This window comes from Liolophura sinensis, chromosome 12, assembly GCF_032854445.1.
Source record: "Liolophura sinensis isolate JHLJ2023 chromosome 12, CUHK_Ljap_v2, whole genome shotgun sequence".
Taxonomy (NCBI): Eukaryota; Metazoa; Mollusca; class Polyplacophora; order Chitonida; family Chitonidae; genus Liolophura; species Liolophura sinensis.
The window spans coordinates 16478073-16505199 of NC_088306.1; the positions used below are offsets into that span (position 1 = coordinate 16478073).

Sequence of the window (27127 nt, forward strand, 5' to 3'; positions counted from 1 at the left end):
AGAGCAAATTAACTTTTTAATATTTGGTGCTCTAGGATAGTACAATAACCTATACTATGCTAGGGGACCATATATTGCAGTATTTTATTGAGCTCTTTTGGTCGGTTTGAAGTGTGTGTGTCCATCGTGTCCATTAGTATGTTTGCTCCAGCCATATGTACCTTGTGATGTACAGTTTTCCCACACCTTATCCTCTCAATAGACTTGAGGTTAGTTTGATTTCCCTTGCGTCTTTAAAGCTCTAACCACTGTCCTGTAAGTGAAATGTACATAGCTGTGGTTTGAAATCCAGTTTGGAGCAGCTCATGGCGTAGTGGTCAAGATAATAGTGCCATGGCTGGACTTAGGTGGCCGAGCTCGATTGCGTGTCAATACGGCGCAATGACCCACCAGCGCACTCGCTCTGAGTTCAAGTCCAGCTCTTGCTGGCTTTCTCTCTGGCCGTGTGTTTAAGAGTTTGTAACAACCTGTGAATGGTCGTGGATCTCCAGCATACTCTGCCCGGTTTCCTCTCACACAATGCTGGCCGCCGTTGTATAAGTGAAATATTCTGCAGTATGTACGGCGTAAAACACCAATCAAATAAATACATGAAAACACGTGATGGCAAAAATTCTAATTTTTTTTGGGCCAAAAGTCTCTGGTACATTAATTAGAGGTTTCAAAGCGGCCTTATATGAATCTTGAAGCAGGAAATGTAACATACATAAGGGCTCGAAAACGCTGGACCATACACAAGAACTTTCCATTTATGTTATAATTCCAGAAATACATTGTAATCCGAATGACCTATTTAAATTCGTTTTACCTAATATGTCCTTTCCTTATGCCGGGACGTATGATTGAAAACGTCATTGTAGTCAGATTTCAGAACTGATTCACCCCAGGGTGTATCACCACGACCTACATAACTAATATACACGTTAACAAAGACCCACGCCTCCCGGGGATAGGGGAGTTCTATCAGTGTGCTGCTACCTGGTTACTGACTAGGGATTAGTCCCTACACCCTTCAAAACTGTTAACTGTTTTTATTTCTTACCATTTAAAGATTCATTTACCATTTATATATTATTTCTTACATTTTCTTTTCGAAATTGGTGTTTTCAGTTGTTTTCGAAATGGGTCGTACGATTATCGACTTGGAACACCCAAGGCGCAGAACAGCGTCGTCAATCGCTGAAACGTTGATCATCCACACAGATCCACGTAGGCCTATATGGTAGGGGAATCAAATATGACAAAAATACACAATACACAGACTAAAACATCAACTATTTGATCTTTTACATGCCTGGGTATATTTTTCAATCGTTACATACTCTTTTGTGAAAAAAGGGGAAAAAAACAAAACAAAACAGCAAAGAAACAACAACAACAAAGTGCCGAACGAATGAGTGGGGGTGCATATGGAAATGATGTTATATTGACGGGTGTCGGTCTGAATTCAAAGAGCACTTGTATCCGTTTGAATTCTGAGAGCAATCATATCGGTTTAAATTCTGAAAGTAATGGTTTGCCTTCGAGGCACGCCTTGATGTTTTCGGCACAGAGCCGAGCCATCTGGGAACGCCTGGCCAGAAGAGCGCCGGCAATGTGAGGCGTGACAATCACTTGCGGCAGAGTCAGCAGCGTGTGATCGCGTGGCAACGGCTCGGGATCGGTGACGTCAAGGGCGGCACCAAGGATCTCTCCAGACTGAAGAGCCTTCGCTAAGTCGTCTGTCTTTATGAGTTTGCCTGAAAAAGGATTGACGAACCAGAATTATAAAACTGCAAGACACACATGTATCAAACATTGGTATACTACAGAATCTGATAATCTTCTCTCGTGACAGGCTTCGAAATAGGCAAATTTCTAGTTTTATCGAAATGGACATTGTGCCGGTTCTGTTTTTAACACTATTTCGATTGTTTTTTTTTTTTTTTTAATAACTTGGGACCTGTTTTCGACAGATGGAAGCATTTCAATATTTCAGTGCTATTTTGCTTATTTAATTATTTATTTATTTATTTTTGATTGCTGTTTTACGCCGTACTCAAGAATGTTTTCACTTATACGACGGTGGCCAGCATTATGGTGGGTGGAAACCGGGCACAGCCCGGGGGAAACCCACGACCATCCGCAGGTTGCTGGAAGACCTTCCCACTTACGGCCGGAGAGGAAGCCAGCATAAGCTGGACTTGAACTCACAGCGACCGCATTGGTGAGCGACTCCTGGGTCATTACGCTGCGCTAGCGCGCTAACCGACTGAGCCACGGAGGCCCCTTGCTTATTTAAAGCCTCTTCACAGAGACTATGTGATTATGTCAAAATAGCTATGTACGTCGCAAATTATTATTTCAAAAACTGGTGTCTTAAAAAAAAAGTTCATTAAGTTTTGCAATTGGTTCTCTGCTATCCAGAAAACGGAATTACGACAGTATGTTAGACTTCAGAATGTGCTGTGGAAGATGGTTTATATAACTGATAAATGAATTCTCTTATACAAGGTTGAGCCCAGTTCTACCCGTACCTTTTCTTACGAGGTAAGAAAAACACTAGAACGACGCGGACGCCGGTAGCATTTTGCTCGAAAGACACTTGTAGAGTTAACACTGAAACGTATCGCCCTGGTTGTTCCGGAAATACCTGTCATCCTCTTGTACTTGAGAATTACGAATCTAAGAAAATGGCATCTTTGGGCCCATTCGCGGTACGAGAAGATCTGATGACTGGACAATGCCATGGGTCCTTCCAATAACGGACACCCACCATGTGTAACCAATGAACAATTGCAAACGATACTACAGAGTTTTTTATCCACATTCTTTCCAGTGCTTTGAAGAGAAGACAGAGCAGACAGACACATAAAGGCGAGCTGCTCTATATGTAAAAGATTTAGGCGTCTAGACAGATATTCGTATACCAACTGTCAACCATGAAGGACGTTTCAGGCAAATGGCTGAAATGCCAATTTCACAAAACAACAAGACACCAGACATGACACCGGACCCAGTCTCATTACACTGACACCGGGCCAACCAGTTCCCTTTCCTTGTTTTAACCCCTCAATACTGAGCACCAAACAAGTTGTCAACAAAACACCAATCATGTAGAAAATGGCTAATTGTGTTTCATGATGGCTGTCTAGAAATTTGACGGAATTCAGACTGAGAATTAAGGGTTTAACCAAATTAATCACAGTGAACTGGAGAGGATAATGAAATAAGTTAGTGTCGCTTTTCCATGTTAAGGCGTCTTAGGTGAAACTCTGATCTGATGCTTATTTTGACAGAATGGAAAAGTGATGGCTTCTCCTGCGCTTGACAAATGCATTACTCGCAGCCCAGATGATCAATTTACCTCGTCCTACATTGATAACAATGGCGGACTTCTTCATGACCTTGAACTCAGCCGCTCCCAGAATTCCTGTGGTTTCCGGTGTTACGGGGCAGATTGTAACGACAAAGTCCGACTCTTTGAGCATTTGATGTAAATCGGTGTAGTACGTTGCTGATACGGCTTTCTCGTCGTCTTCAGACCTGCGAAGAAAATTCGAGATTAACTCTCAAGATTAATAGAAATAAACGTTAAAAAAGTACTTTGGTTCTATGTGATAACACTTTCTGTCTTCATCACCATCGTTCAACAATTCTGTCCAACATTTGCTAACTGTGGCAGCCACCTAAAGAAAATGTAAATAGTTGATAATGTAAACACTTTCGAGGGTTGTGCTACCTACCACTCACAATTAATACCGTACCAATATTTCTGAAAATCATTATGTCTAGATACTTGGGGTTATCACGTATCGCTTGATTCCACGCACGGCACTGAGCTAACAGCCATGCTAGATATTATCATGTTAACACTTGTCACGGAATAAAATACCAACCCTGAGTCCTCAGTTATACTTGGGGACAGCTGCTAGCTGTTACACAAATGAAGCCACATCAACATATTGCTTTGCTTTTGGATATTGTTAATACCGATACCAATACATACTCTGAGTCTGCGAGCAGGTGGGCCTTAATATTGTCATGTTTATGACGTTGCCGCTCTTAAATTCATAAACTGTCAGTATATCAATTAACCACAATTAAAACCGATTATACATGACCTGATATTTTGTTACTTTTGCTTTGGTTTAAGTTATTAGCTCATTTTCACAACATAAATGGCCCTAAATCTTAGCGCCAAATCATCAAATACTAAGACTTCTGAAGATCTCAGGTAGAACTAAACACGGCCAGGACTAAGGATTTCCACAACAGCATTACACTAAGGAATTCTCCGCGACCACATTGGACAATGGCTAAGGGTCCCCCTCGACCACATTGGCTAAGCACTAAGGGACCCCCGCGACCTTATTGAACAAGTGGTAATGGACCCCAACGACCACATTGGAAAAGACTACACGACCCCCTCGACCTTATTGCACAGGGGTAAAGGATCCTCGCCATCTCACTGGATAAGGTCAATGGGACCCCCTCGTCCTCTGGACAAGGGCTAAGTGATACCGGCACCTCACTGGACAAGGGCTAGAGAGCACCCGTGACCTCACTGGAAAAGGGAGAAGGGATCTCCACGACCTCACTGGAAAAGGATAAGGGGCCACCCTCGACCTCACAGGGCAAGAGCTAGAGGACCTCCGCGACCACATTAGACAAGGGTTAGAAGACCTCAAAGATCACACTGGATACAGTTTAAAGGATCCCCCCTACCTCAATGGACAAGAGGGGACCACCGCGACTACTTTACAACGGGCAAAGGAACCAACGCGACCTCACTGGAGAAGGGATGGGGGGGGGGGGGGCTTCGTTCTCACAAGGCAATGGCTAAGGGACCTCAGGCGACGTCAAGGACGACGGGACTTCCGCGACCACACTGGACAAGGACTAAGAGGACTTCTGCGAGCACATTGGACAAAGTCTAGAAGATCTCCTGGACCTCAGTGGACAAGGGCCCAGGGTCCTCCGCGACCACCCTGAGCAAGGGCTACGAAACCTCCGCGACAACACTGGACAAGGGCTGGGGGACCTCCGTTACCTCATTGTGCAAGGACTTGCTCATTGCTTCCTACTCAACTCAACGTGCAAAACATTGTTTTGTGGTTTTTACCTCCTGAATTTATCGTAGTACAAGATCTTCATGTTGAATCCTCTGTAAGCTTTCTGGGCGATGGAATACCCAATTCGACCTAACCCGATTATACCAACCGTGGCCTCACTGACGGGCACCCCACCCACCCAGTTCTGTTCATAGCAGTAGTTGTCACTCACTTCCTGGCTGTGGGCGTATTTGTATCCTGAAACACACAGGAAAAGTGAAATTGCAATCAACATCACTGCATTTTAGCTAGTTCTGCCTAAGCCATGGTGCTAGCGGGGCTGTAATTTCCTACTGTTTAAGCAGTTACAAGGACAGCTAGAACAAAACAAATCACTGAGGTAAATTGACAAGAGGCTAGACTTCACACGATAATACGTGTGACCATTTGCCAATTATCACACCTTCGTCGCTGCCCTGGCTTTCCTCTCTATGCTGAACGTTTTAATTATATTCACATATAGGTTTCATAAAGCACCGTATTCACCTGTGTTATAGTTCTATCTATACTCCAGAATTGTCTCATATATATATATATATATATATATATATATATATATATATATATATATATATATATATATATATATATATATATATAGGTGAGAGACAACTGTAAAACGTGCTTACAGTGCTTACAGTTGTCTCTCACCTATATATATATATATATATATATATATATATATATATATATATATATAGGTGAGAGACAACTGTAAAACGTGCTTACAGTGTGTACAGGTACTGAATAATTATCAGTTACGAAACAAGGTTAACTGGGTATCAAAGTTACATGATTTGCTAGATTCTGTAAGGCTTAGTGATGCGTGGTACGAACAGTCGGTGGGTAACGTAAATGTGTGTAAATGATGGAAAGTTACATATGAAATTCCGTAGTTTCTGTATACTTTCATACTTAAACATTAGCACTATAAAGAAGTTACGGATTGCAATAGCCAGGTTGAGAACTTCTTCCGATGAAATACCAAACGAAACAGGTAGGTGGCACAAGCCGAACAAATTTTCTGTTGACCATAGAAAATGTAGTAATTGCGACGTTGTGTAAAATGAATGTCATGTCCTACGTATTTTACAGAAAATAACAATCTATTAAAGGACCTACTATGGTAAGGCGGGGAATTGGTCCCAGTGTGAGAAACTGTTCACCTCAAGAAGCGAAACTGACTATAGTTGTGACTGACAGCAACTGACACACTCATAAGGCCAGTTCTTTTTCATTTCCGTTTTACTCTTCTTTTCCTGTTATATGTCAAGCATGCGACTTGTAAAGCTCCAAACATGCACTGGAGCGATGCATAGGTCATAAAATCGAAAAACTGTAGCCGGCTTCTGCCAACCGGAAATATCTTTTCTTTTGCATTAGACACTGTAGAATTGTGACGATCACCGCACCATAATGGTAATTTTCTGAAAAAGTTTTGAGCGCGCAGTTATGAATCAGTCAATTAAACAAAATATATAACAAATGTAACTTTCACCTTTATACTTCCGCTACGCATAACCCGTTAATGTTAATCACAGCTAGAGGAGCACAGGTGTTCTCAACCAGGATTTCATGTATGATTTCGTTGTAGTTGCCAAAAGTTAAGAAATACCATAGCTTAACAATTCTAATTCATGATAACATTTATTTAATGCAAGACCGCCTTTATTTAGACTCACACAAAAGTATGTTTCCAGCAGAAATAATAAAAAAAGAGCCTCAAAGATCCGAACTCTTCCTCGAACTCTTTCTCAACAACAACTTCGTTAGTTCACTGTACTATGGAGGAGGCCTGAGAGACCATCCTAGAGATATGGCTTTTACACCTGCCAAAGTATGACAAAACTGATCACAAACACAAAGTTTATGTTTTACCTATGAAGACAAACGTTAACAAAAACGAAACTATGACAGCACGAAGAAATACAGATATGAAAAGTTTCAGTTGAGGCATTTTTTCTGGTTAACGTTGATCTTCATACTGTAAATTGAAAACACAGTGCCCCGTTTGAACGAAAAATTGGCGTTTTTGATTGAGAACTATTACTCAGTAACTATTTCTTTTATGGCCATATAACTTTTATGGGTGCTTCGGTTAAGATTTATACTTCTCTTTTTGGAAATTTACAAAATTGTGCTGGGATTTTGAAATTTGCACTTTCTTATTGTACATGGCCCCATTGGGCCGATTCTCCGTTTTACAATACCAGGTCCTTCAACAGATAATCTGTTGTCTGATTGATGCAGATACTGCAGCAGACTAATCTGTTAAACATAACGCCTTTATTCTGTAAATTCAAAGCAAACATTATATTTAAGTCACAGAATATTATGTGAAAATGACATTGATTTATTTATTTATTTATTTGATTGGTGTTTTACGCCGTACTCAAGAATATTTCACTTATACGACGGCGGCCAGCATTATGGTGGGTGGAAACCGGGCACAGCCCGGGGGAAGAAAATGACATTGAATTATGTATAATAATAGAATACATTCTAGCAACGCTTTTCAGACACCAAATCCATATTAATGATATGTATATGTGTATGTATGTACTGATACAGTATCCCACATCGAGTCCATAACTTTTTCTTTTTGTTATTTTGCATAATCCACATATTGCATTTCAAATTAAGCAAAATCGCATTCGCTCAAAACATTAATATGTAAATTTTAACAGAAAGCCTGTTGTCTGAGTGATGCTAAAATGTATTCAGTTATTATAACGCAATACTGTGTTATATTCAGCAGACTATTCTGTTAGCTTAATAGAATTTGTATGCTGAATAAATAGAATGCGTAGGTTATATTTAGCAGAATAATCTGTTGCAATAGCAGAATACATTCTAGCATTTCTCGGACAACAGACTTTCTGTTAATTTAACAGAGTATATTTTGATTTATTTTATTTATTTATTTGATTGGTGATTTACGCCGTACTCAAGAATATTCCACTTATACGACGGCGGCCGGCATTATGATGGGAGGACTCGGGAACAGCCCGGGGGAAACCCAGGTTGCAGGTTGCTGGCAGGCCTTTTTTTGATAGCACATATATATTATATATATTTATATTATACAGTTATATTGACTCAATCACAAATAAAAAGCATGAAAATAATAAACAGTGTCAGGGAGCGATGCGTTGGGGGTGGCACTGATGCCTGTGTCGGGGATCCACAATCATATATTTAACGAGTTAATTTAAAATCGCCACATTAGATTTATGAACAGTTGCAGTCAAAGCACAACTGCGATACCGGTACATCATTTACTTAACTTCATCGTATGAAGTCCTGTTTTAACATTTGAGTTGCGTTATTGAGGTAGAACGTCCTTTCATGGATGACGGCTGGTATACCAATGTTTGTGTTCACACCTAGACCAGAGATATTGGGCCAGAACGTTCTTTATGGTCAACGGATGGAATACGGATGCCTGTTTGACACCTACATTGGGATTATGGAACCAGAACTTCTTTTACGGTGAACGGTATACGAATGTTTTGACACTAGATTGGGGTTATTGAGCTCCTTTATGGTTAACGGCTGGCATACGGATGTCTGTTTTTGACACCTAGGTTGAAAATATTGAGCCAGAACGTCATTTATGCTTATTGACTGAAATACGAGGCCTGTTTTGACGATTAGATTGGGATGATGGAGCCAAAACGTCTTTCACGGTTGACGGCAGGTATACGAACCTAGATTGCGAATGTTGAACCAGAAAGGCCTTTATGATTAACATCTGGTGTACAAATGTAAGTTTTGACGCCTTGATTATGAATACTGAGCCAGAAAGTCATTTATGCTGGTGTACGAATGTTTGTTTTCACACCTAGATTGGGGCGATTGAGCCAAAACGTCTTTTATAATGGACGGCTGGAACACAAACGTGTGTTTGTTTTCACACGTAAATTGTTGAACCAGAACGTCCTTTGTGTTTGACGGCTGGTCTGTGATGGCTTATTTTGACGCCTTCATTCATTTGATGAATTGCTCAGGTATTTATTTATTTATTCATTTCATTCTTACGTGTGCAATCATTTTTATGGGTGGAAGAAAGTGCCCGGTATAAACCATCCACCTTTGGTAAGCTATTGATGTACAGATATTCGTAGAAGTCACATGGTCTTCAGTGAACAATAATCTGTGCTAACGGCAACACGAGTGTCTTCGGCATACTGTCACCAATACCCTACAAGCAAGGAGAGTAAGAAGAATCTACAAATTTCTTGTCCATGGCCAGGTTTGAACTCACGCCACGCGTGTCCTAGAGATTGTATGGCAAGCACAAAACACGCTGTTTGTCCTTCAAGCTGTTTATGTAGCCCTCACTGCTAGCTGGCCATAGCTTGATACAGCTATACCCTGAACATAAGCTTCACCAAATGACGCAGTAGACCTCAGATGAAATGCCAATACCCCACGAAGGCTTTTCGATCACTCAGCGGAATATATCTGTCAGCATCAGTATGTGACCGTATCAGTTTACACCCCTCGTTGGGCCCAGTCACGTATCCATGGCGATCTCACAGACGATTCCACACATTTTCCTTGACCTGTATTTTGTAAATCTTCTTATGGCTTTGTTTTTTCTCTGTATGTAAGAGATCAAATATTCTTCTGTTTTAAAATAAAGATCTTACGTGTTGTCGATTTATGAACTCTGGCACTTCGGCCTGAAATGAAGACATGCACGTGCCTGGTTAATATTACACGATTGTTTTCTCACATCACGGATATAAGAGCCACCCGCGAGGTTTTTGTCTTAACTGCAAAAACGACGCGGTTTGTAACTCTGTGCGCATTTCAAGTGCTTAGCCATTTTGTTTTATTTATTCAAATTTTTGGATAATGTTTGTGTCGCCTTTCACACACACACAATTGGACAGCTCATCATGTATTTAAACTAATTCTGTCTTTCCCGTTCCCTGAATGAGACGGGACAATCTGGGATCTTCTCGATCTGAACATGTCGTATTGCGGGAATCGCCTGTCAGTACCGTTAGATTTTACGCAATTACACCAACTCTGAAAGAACAGTGTTCTATTATAACGATAAAGAAGCCCGTGATCAGCCCGTCATTCCACAGGGAAACGTGCAGCAGCAGGCTTTTTAATCATGCCAATCAATGCACCGCCATAATTACGTACGGTACCCTTTATGATAGAGCACAGCCTGATGTTACTGGAGATCCATGCCACGTGAGTTTGAAACACGTGGCAGAGCTCTTCCACATTATATATGCCTAATGTAATCTCGCCATTGTTCAGGTGGTACTTGCCAGACGGTCAGCAATTCGATCTGATTATACTGGCCCCGGTGTGCATGTTTTGTCACTGTCCTAATATCGATCTGTGAGCAGGGATTGTCCATGATAATTACCTAATCCACCCAGCCTCGTTAGCTGGTCGCATTTTGATAACAGTGCCACCTTCAAGTACCCCCCACCCCCTTACACCTCTCTTCATAACGGTGCATATGGCCACAAATTCACATTTAGAACTTCTGCTTACAGCTTTTCCCCACTGTGTCGTCGTGGTAGGTACGAGCTTCATGTACCGTCGAAACTATGTGGTACAAATAAGAATCTCCTCAGTCAGTACTGTGGGAACAATGTTACCGTGGTAGTTACGTGCAAGTAAGAAAGTTTTCAATCAAGACTGTGGGAACAATGTTACCGTGGTAGTTACGGGCAAGTAAGAAAGTTTTCAATCAGGACTGTGAGAACAATGTTGCCTTGGTAGTTACGTATAAGCAAGAATCTCCTCGATCAGTACTGTTGGATCGATGTCACCATGGTAATTATGTCTAAGTCAGAATCCCCTTAGCCAATACCGTACTACAATGTTACCGTGGTAGTTATGTGCAAGTAAGAATCTCTTCAATCAGTACCGCGGGAACAATGTTAGCATGGTGGTCACGGGTAAGTAAGAATCAGATTAACCAGTAATGTGAGATCAATGTTACGGACAAATGGCGATCATATTAACCGGATATGCTGAGATATTGAGGTCACGATGGTAGTTATACGGGTAAGTAACGATCATATAAACCACTGCTGAGGTAACAATGTTTGTATGGTTATTACGGGCACGTAACAATCATATCAACCACTCCTGAGATAATATGTTACTATGGTAGTTATACGGACACGTACCGATCATATCAACCACTGAAAATATAAAAATGTCACTATGGTAATTACTGGCGCTTGGCGATAAAATCAACCACTGCTGAGATAACAATGTTACTATGGTAGTTACGGGCAGGTAGCGATCATATCAACCACTGCTGAGTTAATAATGTTACTATGGTAGTTACAGGCACGTAACTATCACAGTGACGCTGTCGGAACTATCTTTCCATGTTAGTTACGTGTTAATACTTCGCGAAAACTGGTTCCTTCTTGACTTTAGACTGTTTTGTGACAATATTAGAACTATACTGTAAGGCAATTCCTCGTGGTCACACAATCAAACTTGATTCTCCAGAAATGTTTGTTTGTGCTCCAGTGTGAGTGCTTCTTTAATCAATTGGCCTTTCCCGCATCAGCCAAGCATGACTTCTTGTGTGCGTTGGGCTTCAATGTACACATGCACAATTCCTTCATGTAGTCGACCGTCTCACCATTGTGTAGCCATGCACTAAGATGGAAGACTGGAACCTTAACTGAGTAACTGGACCATGCATTCAAGAAGCCATACACACCCTACAGGAATAGTATTAACGTCAATGATTTTGCCATCGACATTTTCACTAAGATGAACAGATCTAGATAAAAGCTGAGGAGCTGTAAATAAAACTTCAAGGGATTGACAGATACTGACATAGACTTAGCGGTAAACATTTGCGCCGTATTTTGTGCACATCATTCCAACATTAGTGGAAGAAGGTGAGAAAGCCCCTTAATAATAACAGCTGAATAATAATAGATGAACTATAACATATGTCTTGAGGAACGTTGCTTAACACTGTTCTTGCCAGTATCTACCCGTAATGTTCTATTATATTTCACCAGTGTTATACACGGATGATATAGCGAATAGTGGTCGATTGCTTGCCTTTCTGCCAGTAGGTCCTTCCTGACAACAGCAAACACTGATGACAACCCGTCCTGACAGCAGCAAACACTGATGACAATCTTTCCTTACAACAGCCAAAACTGATGACAGTCCTTCCTGACGATCGAAAATTGACAACAGTGCTTCATGACAAAAACAAAAACTGAAGACTGTCCTTCCTGACAACAACGATAACTGATGAAGGTCTTTCTTGACAAAATGGAAACTGATGACTGCCCTTCCTGACAAGAGCAAAAACTAATGACTGTGCTCCCTGACAGCAGCGAAATCTGATAACTCTCCTTTCCGACAATAGCAAAACCTGATGACTGTCCTTCCTAACAAGAGCAAAAACTAATGACTTTGCTTCCTGATAACAGAAAAAAAATGATGACAACCCTGCCCGACAAGAGTGAAAACTGATGGCGGTCCTTTCTGACAAGGGTGAAAACTGATGACAATCCTGCCTAACAAGAGTGAAAACTGATGATGGTCCTTCTTGACAAGGGTGAAAACTGATGACGGTTCTTCCTGACAAGGGTGAAAACTGATGACGGTTCTTCCTGACAAGGGTGAAAACTGATGACGGTTTTTTTTGACAAGAATGAAAACTGCTGACTGTTTTTCCTGAAAAGATTGAAAACTGATGACGGTCCTTCTTGACAAGGGGGAAAACTGATGACGGTCCTTCTTGACAAGGGGGAAAACTGATGACGGTCCTTCTTGACAAAGGGGAAAACTGATGACGGTCCTTCTTGACAAGGGGGAAACTGATGACGGTCCTTCCTGACATGGGGGAAAACTAATGACGGTCTTTCCTGACAAGAGCAAAAACTTATGACAATCCCTCCTGAAAAGAGTGAAAACTGGAGACTGCCTTTCCTGATAACAACGATAACCGATGACAATCTTTCTTGACAAGAGTGAAAACTGATGACAATTCTTCTTTACAACAGCAAAAAGAGTGTCCTTCCTGCCAACAGCGATAGATGATCGTGATCACAACGAAAACAGACGACGGGCTCGAGAAAACGGAAACTGACAACTGTCCTTCCTGGCATCAATGAAAACCGCTGACAGTCCTTCCTGACAACAGCGAAATCTGATGACTGTCCTTCCTGGCAACAACGAAAATAAATGACGGTCCTTTCTCACATGATTGAAAATTGATGACTGTCCGACAGAGCGAAGATTAATGACGGTACTTCCTGATAGCAATAAAAACTTACAACAATGAAAACTGATGACAGTCCATCCTGACAACAGTGACCACTGAACAGCGAACCCTGAAGGCAGTCCTTTTTAACAATGTACCTTTTGCGCTTACGTAAAAGAAAACTGTTTTACCAAGCTGTGAATGCAGACAAGTCAAACATAATCGAAAACGAAATGAGTCCGATGTCAGTAAGAATTATTACCAGTAAGTTCTTGTAGAGGAATTAGCAACCTGCGGATGGTCGTGGGTTTCCCCCCGGGCTCTGCCCGGTTTCCTCCCACCATGATGCTGGCTGTTGTCGTATAAGTGAATTATTCTTGAGTACGGCGTAAAAAATCAATCAAATAAATAAATAAATTCTAGAGGAATTAAATATCACTACAACAACTGCCATAATCTATGGCGATCTATACTCTGGAGGAACTCTTAAAAAACACTAGTCCTTTGTGAAACAGGGAAGAATATCCTTATCTTCACGTCACATCGATATATCACACCTTTCTGGATTCCAAGAATGCATAAATCCCCGGAAAAAGCTCACCTTAGTTCACTGTCAAAAACTTATACTACTAAATTTTTATCTACTCTCTCAACGAATGTACTACAAGAAGTACTGTAAAAAGTATTGTTGTACAATTGCATAAATATCCTCAACTGTGTTTGGATTTTTAAAATCTCCAAACGTCTCATATACATTCATGTATTCATTCATGCTTAATTATTTCAGTCTTTAATAAATCTGGTGATCGCCACATCTTTTGGCATGAATCATCCCAATGAATGGAACGCCAACAATTTTGTATCTGTCTGTCTGTCTCTCTTTTGCTTGAATTTTTCGTTAATAATACCTTTGTGAAATGTAGGAAAACGATTCTGATGCCGGTCACAATTTGTAATCAGGAACACTCAAGGCAGGATTTACTTATGTACTGAACACTTTATGAACGATAGGACAACATGCACATATAAATTAGACATATTCACACTAGCTGGTGTAACTTCAGCTATGGCACAGTTGTTTCGCAGAGTAGGTGGTTCCAGGGCTCTGGGTTCCCTTTGACAAGTAACAGTACATTTTTATACAAAAACATACTGCATAGTAATAAAAAAGTTTTAACAAGGTTTACAGACATACAGTTCTAACAGTAACGTACATGACTGGTCCTGATATGCAGCGTTGCGGTGGATTAAAACAGTAGGTGGTCACCAAGCCTACAGTTCCACTGCAAGACCAGATTAAAACAGATTATGTGTAAGGCCTGCTAACATTCACAATACAACAAAACCATACAGTAGCCGTGTACAGGTATTCCGATGAATACAAATTGTGCCTACCTTTTTCGCTAACCTATACATGTATATGCAGAAAATATTAAATAGCAATTATCACCAGGCCCGATCTTACTCATACACTAAAGGGTATATTGGTGATCTGCTAGCTTTAAACAATCCATATATAGGCTGTTAAAGACAAACACTCACTTTTTCTGGATTTAAAGGACACTACAGATTCTCCAGAAGTTCTTCTTATCTGGGCCTGTATTTATACATAAACCCAAAATGGCTTCCTGTCTAGCACACCTTACTACAAGAGGGATAGTTTCAGTTTTAAAAATGTAATTATCCAACCTTGGGCAGCAACACACCAAAGGGTCCTGCCTATGGCGTGTACATATCTCGCCTTGTAGTATTTGTTAGATAGTCTGTATAGTTATCTGACAATTCCAATCAACGCCACAAAGTAATTACTGTAAAAAAAACTAGTGTGTCAATGTTATTCCATCAAACGCTTACACTTTAAGTTTCTGAAATTTTGGAATGAAAACCATACACTTGTTAGTAAATATGGACATATCGGTCAGAATATCTGGAACTGTGCTTTGTAAATGTGTCTAATTCCGCTTAAGCAAGGACTAGGAGCTGGGTATTCATCGTGTTGAATTAGATTGCCACGTTGGATATACATGTGTGATGCATATTTTATTATGGACAACTTAAATACCAGAATTGTTAATGATTTGAACACTAATTTCACTCATTCGCCCGGAACATTGTGTATTTGCAACATCACAGAAAATTGTTGACACCTTCTCTTGATATGATTGCGTCCTGATTTCGTACTTTATATACTTTCTTAGTTCTCAGTGATTTTTTGTCAAAAGTCTTTTGGTAATTGGCCTTGCGATTATTGACCTGGAACGCCCATTTTGGTTGACCGCTGTTGTACTAATGTCTGTTTCGACACAAAGATTCATTTCATTTGATAAGCTGTCGCTGATATCGGATGGGGCCAATCAAATGCAGCATCAATGCGCTGATCTTAATGGTTCGGTTATTTGCGTCAAATGTGTGTTTCGTTTTTAGAAAAAGCAGATCTGTCTCCTGTGATATGCCTTTAATGATGTATTGTACGACGAGGAGTCATTAGGTGTGTGTTCATATATTTTGTCTTCTTGTGACAGGGATAGCACATGCCGCCAAAGTGCTGCCGCCACTGAAGTATCAAGCCAAAGACACCAGACATGACACACCACCCAGTCATATTATACTGACACCGGGTTTCCTTGCTCTAACCTCTAAGCGCCAAGCGAGGCACCAGCAAGTACCATTTTTAACTTCCTTGGTATGACTTCGAGGCGGATGCTCTAATTATTAGGCCATCGCAGCTGTCAAGAAAAGTGACTCTCTGTATGCTGTTATCCTTGTGGTATGGACCAACTATTAATGATCAGATAAACATAGATACATGCCCTACGTTGACCAAACCATAATACCGATTGGTAGGGTTTCAGCAGCCTTTCACAAATGGGTTCTTGAGTTCGAATCTCAAGCTACGGTTTTATCTTGGAAAATTATCTGCTTATGCGTAATGTATTCTTTTGGTTATATGCCTGTGTGAACTCATTTTGAATGCAGCGTGAAATAAAAGCAGATATCAATGCATAGATGAATCTCTAGCATGGTCTACAGGCCTACCTTTGATGATGTTCCTTGCAGAAGCTAGCATCAAGCCAATGGCGAACTCTGCCACGACCGGGTCGAGGATTCCAGGCGAGTTACAAAACTTGATACCTCGCTTGTTATACGCTATGACGTCCACCCTCTCAACTCCCACACTGATGCTAGTGATGATCTTTATGTTCGGAAACACTGAATCCAGCTTGTCCAACAGACCAAAATCATTTCCTCTGTTAAAGATGGCGGCCACAACCTTCAATAAATTACAGGGGATAGAAAATCAAAAATTATGGTAGCAAAAAAACTGGTAGCATAATCCGGCGCGGGAGCTGGATTCGAACTTATGACCTTTCAGTCCATGGGCAATAATATAAAGTGTCTTGGAACGCCCTTTACGGACTACGAATGGTATATTAATGTCGGACTTGACGCTTATATTTACGCTTTAAAACTCGGCTAGAGCGTGTACAGAAAGGCAAAATGAGGCTGACAAGTAATTAGGATATAGCCTGCGCCGTTACTTCAAACTGGCATATTTTAATTGTAAAAGAAGACTATCAGTCAGTAAGAATGAACCAGAGAACAGGGCTGACTTTGAACTGGTTTAATATGATTGTATCTTAAATGTGATGACAACACAGCATTTTGAGTAATTCTAGACCTGTGACGTCTAATTAATTGAAAATAACATCACTTCAATCTTTTTCTTTTTTACCTAATTCTGCTGAAGTCATAGTGCTAGGGGACGTGTAAATTGCTACTGTGTATGCATTTACTGAATGCATAACTGAAAAGGGGTAAACTGAAAAGAGGCCGTATTTCATCGGTCACGTGTAATTAGCCAGCTATCACACTGTCGTCGCTGCTCTGGTTTTACTCTCTATGCTGTACGTCCTTAGATATATTGATTGGCTGTGTTGGCTCAATCTGTATTGCTGGAAACTGTCCGCGTACTCCTTGGTTGAGCTCAGTTCCAAACCAGACACCATAAAAAAGCACAATTCACTACGTATCACCTCATCTATTGTCCCCAACTTATTCTGCCGACTACTTTAATGAAGAACCCTTTCTTCCTAAAGTAAGTCGGGTCTAAGTGTGGGTGTGTTGTTCATTCCTCCCTTTGTGACAACGTTTTTTGGGCAAACTGCTGACAAGTGCATTCTGAGGGAACCATTAATGAGCAGATCAGCTTAGATCCGACTTGCCAATAGTTGTTTCCGAATTGTCAATCACGAACACGCAACTGACCAATCATAAGCAGTATTGTTGCAAATAGGTCAACCGGATGTCTCACACATTGGTTACAAATGTTCAATCTGTCTGTGATGTTATGACGTCACAATTGCTTTCAAAAGGGAATGGACTGGAAGTAACGTTGTCACGAGAAGGGGTGGTGGGACGTGTTAGATCTATCCATTCGCAGGGGAAAGTAACCTCTTCGGCTTATTTATTTATCCAACCATATACAAGTGCAGCGCTCAAAACGATTATCAATATATGCACGTAACAGAACACGTTTAATTTCAACACTTTCAATTTCCCTTACTTTTTTGCCAAGTTCCGGGTTCTTTTCCACGTCACGTGACCAGATGATGTCAAAGTATTCTCTGAACTGTTCGGCATATTCCGGACGGATCCCCCACTCGGGATTTTCGTCACACAGATTGTTCATCAAGACACACGGACGAGTTGAGGCCATCTTGTCTGAAAAGAAAAGATTTATTTAAAATGAGAAATATAATGAAATGATGATCTTGAGCCATTATTTACAGGGATACAAATGTGTCTCCTGACATAATTTGGTTTCCAAGGTGTGAGTTTTCTGAACCTCGGTTGTACCTTCGTAACCTGGCTTTTGCCTTTTTAACGCCGATATTACTCTGGCCTTTACTTTCGTTACGCTAACCGTATCCTGGGTTTTCCTCTGTAACGTACACCTACTTTACCCTCACTTTTCCCTTTGCATCAATGACTTTACCATGGCTTTTCAATTCTTTACGCCGACGCTACTCAGGCTTTTTCCTTTGTGACGCTGAACCTACCCTGACTTTTGCCTTCGTAACTCTGACTTTAACCTGCATTTCGCCTTCGTAACTTTGACATTACCCTGGTTTTTGACTTTGCATCGGTGACTTTATCATGGCTTTTTCCCTTTGTAACACTGCACATTACCCTAAGTTTTCATTTCATAACGCTCTTCTTACTCTGGCTTCATTTCAATTTATATATTTTATTTATTTGATTGGTGTTTTACGCCGTACTCAGGAATATTTCACTTATACGACGGCGGCCAGCATTATGGTGGGAGGAAACCGGGCACAGCCCGAAGGAAACCCACGACCATCCGCAGGTTGCTGACAGACCTTCCCACAGGAAGCCAGCATGGGCTGGAGGCTTCATTTCTTGAGGTTAAGCTATTTTTTCCCAGTGTAACGTTTCTGTTACCCCTATCCTTTACCTTCGTAACGCTAACCTTATCCTCGCTGTTCCTTGTGTAACTTTGACTTTATCCTGACTTTTCCCTTTGCATCGTTGACTTTACAATAGCTTTTCAATTCTCAACCCAGACCTTTTTCCTGGCTTTTGCCTTCGTAACGCTGATCCTACAATGGCTTTTGCCTTAATAACGCCGACCATGCACTGGCTTTTGCCTTCGTAACACCGACCTAACACTGGTGTTTGCCTTCATAACGCCGACCATGCACTAGCTTTTGCCATCGTATTGCTAACCTTATTCTGGCTCTTGTCTTCGTAACGGTGATGTTACCTTGGCTTTTGATATATTTATTTTTTTTGATAAATGTTTTAAGCCGTATTCAAGAATATTTCACTTATACGACGGCGGCCAGCATTATGCTCGGTGGAAACCCACGTTGCTGTCAGACCTTCCCACGTACGGACGGAGAGGAAATCAGCGTGGTATGAACTTAAACTCACCGCATCGGTGTGAGGGTCTTGGGTTATTTCGCCGCCCTGGCGTGTTAACCCCCTCGTCCGCTGACCTCACCCTGGCTTTTGCCTTCGTGACGCTGACTTTACCCTGGCTTTTGCCTTCTATACACCGTATAGACATTGATGCTCTACCTAAATAAAGACATTGATGCTCTACCTAAAGTTGAACAGGTTCTGAAGGATCCCACTGTGAAAGAAACACTCGCTGACCTTCATAGTAAATTTGTCATCGCTGTAGGAGACAAGGCTCCTAATGATGTCATCTTTATTTGCAAGAATTATTATTATAAAATTCTTGTTCAAGAGCTATGTACATCTACAACGACATCCACGTATTCTGCTACTACCTGTACTCTGGAGGAACTATTTAATAAACACAAAACCTTTCTTAAAGAAAGGTGCCTAAATATACCTACCCGTCATACAGAAATACCACAACTTTACTGGATTCCTAACATGCATAAATTCCCATACAAGGCTCGATTTATTGCGATTTCAAGAAGTTGTACCACCAAACTTGTCAACCCTACTTACGACAGTGTTACAAAAAGTAAAGTCATTTTGGAATAAGTACTGTTGTGCCATAACAAAAAATTCAGGTGTCAACTGCATGTGGATTCTTAACAATTCCAAACGTCTTACAACGTCTTATAGAAGAACTTGATGCTCACATGCATATACAGTACAAAGACGTATTCACATGGGATTTCTATACTCTCTGTACCACAATTCCTCACAAAGATCTTATTGAAAGAATATCGTCGTTAATTGTCTAGGTATTTACTAAAACAGGTCACCGTTACATTAACGTCAGAAGCAATAAGGCTTTCTTTAGTTCTACCCTTTATAAAGGTTACCACTCACTGGATGTTACATTATTTGTTGAATTACTTGGATTTCTCATTAATAACATCTATGTGAAATTCGGGGATATCATTTACAGTGCATACATGTAGGTGTTCCAGTGGGTACCAATTGTGCGCCTCTTTTGGCAGATTTATACCTGTTTTCATATGAATACGACTATATGCCGAAATTACTTAAAAGTAATATCTTTAAAGCTCGATCCTTTTCATTTACCAGGCGGTATATTAATGATCTACTGGCGTTAAATAACCCCCATATTGATGAACAGGTGAAGGAAATCCATCCGCCTTCATTGGATTTAAAGGAGACAACAGATAGTCCTGATGGTACATCTTATTTGGATCTATATCTGTACAAAGACGAACAAGGTCTCCTTTCACGCTGCCTTTGCAACAAAGGGATAATTTCAATTTTGATATTGTAAATTATCCGTATTTGGATAGCAATATACCAAAGGATCCTGCATATGGCGTATACATATCTCGCCTTGTAGCATTTGTCAGATCTTGCGTAAATTGTGATGACTTTAATGTGCGTCACAAGTTGTAAAAGTTCAAAAACTAGTTTCTCAAGGATACTCCAAATTTTACAATGAGTAAAACACTTTCGTTGGCAGGTATAGACAGAGCGTTCAGAATCTCTGGCGATCTGCATTGTGATCAACCCCGTAGACGGCGCTGTGTATCGCGTACAAGGTATTTAACAACATAAATGTCGCTGGTTGCCGAGTGTAACCGTTGTAGACAGCTTTTATACAGACCAACATGTCATGTGTAAGATCTTAGATGGCGCCTCTTGTAGTAGGAGATCCTTACATATTAACGGGAAAGGCGTAATCGTCCGTAACTTTTGAGTCACAATCTGTTCGGTTAATGTCTGTAACGCTCGTCATTTTCGAACTGTATCTAATACCGCTTAACCTGGGGCCAGGGGCCGTAAAGGCAGCCATGTTCATTACATCTGCATGATGCCTTTATTAACAGTTGCAATCAAAGCGCGACTGAGATACCTTGTTTAATCGTTATTTGACCTCAAACTCATTCATGGACTACGAATTTGAACTTTGATATGGAATTCATGCCTGGAATATCCACTGTCTCCCCGGCTTCATTGAAAATTGATGACCGCTTCTCTCGTGTGTGTTACAGGCTTTATTTCCTATTTGTATAATTTCTTATATACCTTTGTCTTTGGGAGCCAGTGTTAAACGTTGTTTTGGAACTGGATCTTGCGATTATCAACTTGGAACGCCCTTTACGGACTACGAATGGAATATGAATGTCGGACATGACGCTTATATTCGTAACGCTGACCTTATTTTGGCTTTTGCCTTCGTAACGCTGACCTTATCCTGGCTTTTGTCTTCGTGACGCTGACCTTACCCTGGCTTTTGCCTTCGTAATGCTGACCTTACCCTGGATTTTGTTTTCGTAACGCTGACCTTACCCTGGCTTCTGTCTTCGTGACGATGACCTTACCCTGGCTTTTGTCTTCGTAACGCTGACCTTTACCCTGGCTTTTGCCTTCGTAAGGCTGACCTTATCCTGGATTTTGTCTTCGTAACGCTGACCTTTATACTGGCTTTTGCCTTCGTAACGCTGACGTTACCCTGGCTTTTGCCTTCGTGACGCTGACCTTACCCTGGCTTTTGTCTTTGTGACGCTGACATCACCCTGGCTTTTGCCTTCGTGACGCTGACCTTATCCTGGCTTTTGTCTTCGTGACGCTGACCTTATCCTGGCTTTTGTCTTCGTAACGCTGACGTTACCCTGGCTTTTGCCTTCGTAACACTGACGTTACCCTGGCTTTTGCGTTCGTAACGCTGACGTTACCCTGGCTTTTGCCTTCGTAACGCTGACCTTATCCTGGCTTTGCCTTCGTATAGCGCACCTTGCCCTGACTTTTGCCTTTGTAACACTGATCTTGCCCCTGGCTTATACTCTCCTACCACTGACAATATCTATTATCGTTGTGATGCTGACATAACCCTCGCTTTATCCTTCGTAAAGGTTGATAATATCCTGGCTTTAGCTTTCGTGAACACTGAAGATATCCTGAATTTTCTTTTCACAAATTATTGACCTTTCCGTAGCTTTTGCTTCACATATCTGGCCGCACATAATTACTTTTGCCCTGTGACCTGTGCTATTTACATGTCACCACTTTTTCTTCACAACACGGCCGCGAATGGTTATGCCAATCACTCTTGTTTTCTTTCTTTTTCCCTTCCGTTGTTAATAGTACTTCTCATTTTCTTTGCATAACTCCCGTTGCCCTTCCACTGTTAATAGCGATTTAGCATTTCCCTTGACACCACGGACCTTGTCTTTCCTCTGATATTAGCAATTACACTTTAGTTTAAACCATTAAAGTGCGCATCTTTTGTAAAGTGGTCCCTCGAGTTTCTGTTTACGGTAATTAACACGCTTTCCTTTTAACCTTGTGCTGATCTTGTAACATTGACAACCACTTACCCAGGCCAGTCCTGCTAATACAACTTCTTTGATTAACTTACATCCCTTTTTTCTGAAGCAATGCCATTCATTTTTTTCTCTTTCACACTCAAAATTCTCACACTTACCTTTCGAGGTTGTATTTTTTAAAGCCGTATAACAGGGTTACAGGTGTTACCCAAATGCCAGCTAATTTTACAGGTAAGCCTGGTGACAACTGTCCAGAACCAGTTGTTGGTGTCCACACTATCAGAACTTTGTGGGAACTATGCCAGACGTCTTCTCCCCGTGTCCCCACCGCTTACCATGCACACACACACACACACACACCTTATCTATTCACACCTCCATAAATTGCCAAGAATGTAGGTTACCTACCTGTGAGACTTTCACCGATTTAAACTGACTAGGCATTAAGTACATGCCAAAATCTTATAGTGAGTGAGTGAGTGCTTGGGCTTTAATGTCGTGCTTAACAATTTTTCAGTCATATGACGACGAAAGAATCCTTAGAGTGTATGTATTGTTGCACGACGGATTTCCACCGCTCTTTTATCTAGTGCTGCTTCACTGACACGCCTTACCGAAGGCAAGTAAGCAGCCCCGCCCGGGCCTTTACACTGATACGGGTCCACATGTTGTTGCACGCTTCCCTTCATGCTGAACGCCAAGCGAGGAAGTTACAACTTCCTCTTTTAAGGCCTTCGGTGTGACTCGACCTGGATCCACCGTTCCCGAAGCAGACGCTCTACCAACTATGCTATCGGGGCCGCAAAATCTTATAAGGCCTACTACTATTATATAGTGACACGATAGCTTAAGTCATGATGTAGGATTTTACTCAAGTTCTGATGACAGAGACAGGTCACCTAAATTTTTACCAAACATCTCATTTTGACCATATAACAAAAACAACGCACAAACACAACATCCTAGAGTTAGTCTAAATACTTTTAAATTACTAATAAACGTATAGATCTTTTTTTTTTAAACAGCACGAACGGGTGCTTAATAGAAAACTGTACATTTAAGAAGTGTGGGATTATTTACCAATTTAGTTGTCTGCTTTAGTTGAAAGCAGTTGTGGTGCCAATTCCACAAAGCCATTACTGACTTAAACCAGAATTCAAAACGCCGTCACATTGTTTATTTTTGGTACTCAGAGTTGAAATTTTGACACGTTTGTCTCGAAATAAGTCATAAGGTGGTCAAACTTTGAATTTCAATTGTCTCAACATAAGCTCAGAACTCGTATCTTAAAATTTGACAGTCACGAATGATTTTGTTGAATTGGCCCCTTTCGCTAAGACGTTGTCCATGCTAAGTCTAATTCATCTTCGTGATGTTGGACTTCAGAATTGCCTGATCTTGACTCACCGGATCTTGACTTATCAGATCTTGACTTAAGAAGACAATGAAATCATTAAGACCTTGGTTTGAAACACTATTGGTTGTAAACACACAGAACTTGTTCATGCAAGAATCATTGCAAGGTAAAGGCGTCTTTTAAAGTTTTACATTATGTTGCCTCATAAAAACGGACCAATGTCATCTTTCAAAGGGAAGTAGCCATCAAAGTAACATGGCTAAAAACAAACAGAGGGAAGCAATCAACACAAATTTTAAAGAGTTTTACTTATGTTTTTTTAACATGTCTTTGGCACCATGTAAAGCTGATCAGAAGAAATGCAGAATAAATTCACGCTCTATGCCATGCTCGTCACCAGGTCTGTTCAGACATACAGAAAAGACAATAACATTAGCCTGCCAGTGTGTGTTTTCTTATCGCGTAACAGTATCAAACAGCGACATTAGCTTGCTGAGGTGTGTCTCGTCGTGTGACAGTATCAAACAGTGACATTAGCAAGCTTAGGTGTGTCTTATCACGTAACAGTATCAAACAGTGACATTACCATGCTGACGTGTGTCTCACTGTGTAGCAGTATTAAACAGCGACATTACCATGCCGACGTGTGTCTCACTGTGTAGCAGTATTAAACAGCGACATTACCATGCTGACGTGTGTCTCACTGTGTAACAGTATCAAATAGCGACATTAGCATGCTGACGTGTGTCTCACTGTGTAGCAGTATTAAACAGCGACATTAGCATGCTGACGTGTGTCTCACTGTGTAACAGTATTAAACAGCGACATTAGCATGCTGAGGTGTATCTCACTGTGTAGCAGTATCAAACAGCGACATTAGCATGCTTAGGTGTGTCTCATCGTGTAACAGTATCAAACAGCGACATTAGCATGCTGAGGCGTGTCTCACTGTGTAGCAGTATTAAACAGCGACACTAGTATACTGACGTGTGTCTCATCGTGTAGCAGTACTAAACAGCGACACTAGTATACTGACGTGTGTCTCATCGTGTAACAGTATCAAACAGTGACATTTGCATGCTTAGGTGTGCCTCATCGTGTAACAGTATCAAACAGCGACATTAGCATGCTAAGGCGTGTCTCATCGTGTAGCAGTATCAAACAACGACATTAGCATGCTGAGGTGTGTTTCACTGTGTAGCAGTATTAAACAGCGACATTAGCATCCTGACGTGTGTCTCATCCTGTAACAGTGTCAAACACAGTCGTTAGCATATCTCTATGTGTTTACTTATGGTGTAAACGTCTCAAGCAAGCGACATTAGCATACCTCGATATGTTTTCTTATCGTGTAACAGTCTCAAACAGCGACGTTAGCATACCTCGACGTGTTTTCTTATCGTGTAACATTGTCAAACAGCGGCGTTAGCATACCTCGACGTGTTTTCTTATTGTGTAGCAGTCTCAAACAGCGACGTTAGCATGCCTCGGTGTTTTCTTATCGTGTAACATTGTCAAACATTGACGTTAGCATACCTCAGTGTGTTTTCTTATCGTGTAACATTGTCAAACAGCGACATTAGCATGCCTCGGTGCTTTTCTTATCGTGTAACATTGTCAAACAGCGACATTAGCATGCCTTAGTGTCTTTATATTTCTCACTAGTTCAGAGATCAGACAACGCGGATTGCCGAAATAAACCGAGATACAGGACCGTCGTTATTTTATCTGTTATCTGTTATCTGACCGGTGTTTAACGGTGTAGTCAAGACTGTTTCACTTATTCTGCAGCGGTCAGTTTAATGGCTGGAAAGTAAAACTGGATCTGACAGGCTCATGTAGCCTATGTATGTAGACGATACATGTAGCAAGTCGCTAGTTGGACTAATAAACAACTCGTGACTGCCCCACATTTCCTACAGGCGTACAAGGACCTGAAATGAAGCATGAACTTATATGTACGATTTGTCATGCTTTTATTAATAGCAATCAGATACGTCATTAATTCTGAGCAAGAACCCTGAAACACGGATCATGTGATGGTGCGGTTACGTCATTGCGCAGGTTCTAAAACTGTTTGGAGATATCCACAGGTTAGGAAAACATTCGATGTGATGTTAAGATATATGTAGGAAATGTACCATTATCACTGTAAACAGGAATATAAAAAATAATATAATATCAACACCGTGAACAATAATATAAAGGCAATAAGGCCTCATCAGTGTGTCTATAATATGACGATCATATTACATGCTTTTACTGCATGACATTCACGACAATAGGGCATGATCACTGTCAACAACAATTCTCGACAATAATCACAACCATACCATACCATACCATACCATATGACGACAATGTGGTATCAGCTTTGTGAACGACTGAATCACAACAATATGGCATCGTCACCGTAAACAACAATCACGATCATATGACAGCGTCACTGTCAACGACAATCACAACGATATGACACCGTCACTGTCAACACCATTAACGACCATATGACATCGTCAATGTCAACAACAATCACGACAATATAGCAGCGTCACTGTCAACAACAATCACAATAATATGGCATTGTCACTGTGAACAACAATCATGACCAAATGGCATCGTCACTGTCAACAACAAATCGCAACAATATGGCATCGTCACAGTCAACTACAATCACAATAATATGGCATTGTCACTGTACAGAACAATCACTACTATAAGACATCGTCACTGTCAACAACAATCACAACACTATAACAGCGTCAATGTGAACACAAATCACGACAATAGGGCATGATCACTGTGAACAACAATCTCGACAATAATCACGATCATATGTCATTATCGTTGTGAACAACGGGATGACAATACGGTACAATCATTGTGAACAACTGAATCACAACAATATCGCATCGTCACTGTCAGCAACAATCACGATCATATGACAGTGTCACTGTCAACAACAATCACAACAATGTGGCATCGTCACTGTCAACAACGATCACAGTAATATGGAATCGTCACTGTGAACAACAATCACAACAACATGGCATCATCACTGTCAAGAACAAATCACAACAATACGGCATCGTCACTGTGAACAACAATCACAACAATATGGCATCATCACTGTGAACAACAATCCCAACAATATGGCATCATCACTGTCAAGAACAAATCACAACAATAT

At 40.9% G+C, this 27127-nt stretch overlaps 1 protein-coding gene across 1 annotated transcript; it reads right to left on the reverse strand.

The window, feature by feature from the left end:
- Window positions 1-1299: 1299 nt before the first annotated feature.
- On the reverse strand, window positions 1300-22845 carry LOC135479645 (probable 2-ketogluconate reductase). Its single transcript, XM_064759543.1, has 6 exons — window positions 22742-22845; window positions 17888-18040; window positions 16360-16594; window positions 5105-5291; window positions 3347-3525; window positions 1300-1739 (listed from the first exon to the last, which is right to left on the reverse strand). The coding sequence occupies exons 2-6, from the start codon at window positions 18038-18040 to the stop codon at window positions 1486-1488; spliced, it is 1008 nt and encodes a 335-aa protein (XP_064615613.1). The 5' UTR covers window positions 22742-22845; the 3' UTR covers window positions 1300-1485.
- Between the last annotated feature and the right edge of the window lie 4282 nt (window positions 22846-27127).

Excerpts from the sequence above, each read along its gene's own strand:
- LOC135479645 (XM_064759543.1), bottom strand. The coding sequence starts at position 18,040 with ATGGCCTCAACTCGTCCGTGTGTCTTGATGAACAATCTGTGTGACGAA. Across the intron at positions 3,526-5,104 it reads TACTACGATAAATTCAGGAG|GTCTGAAGACGACGAGAAAG; the intron begins GTAAAAACCACA and ends TTTTCTTCGCAG. Across the intron at positions 1,740-3,346 it reads TGTTATCAATGTAGGACGAG|GCAAACTCATAAAGACAGAC; the intron begins GTAAATTGATCA and ends ATCCTTTTTCAG.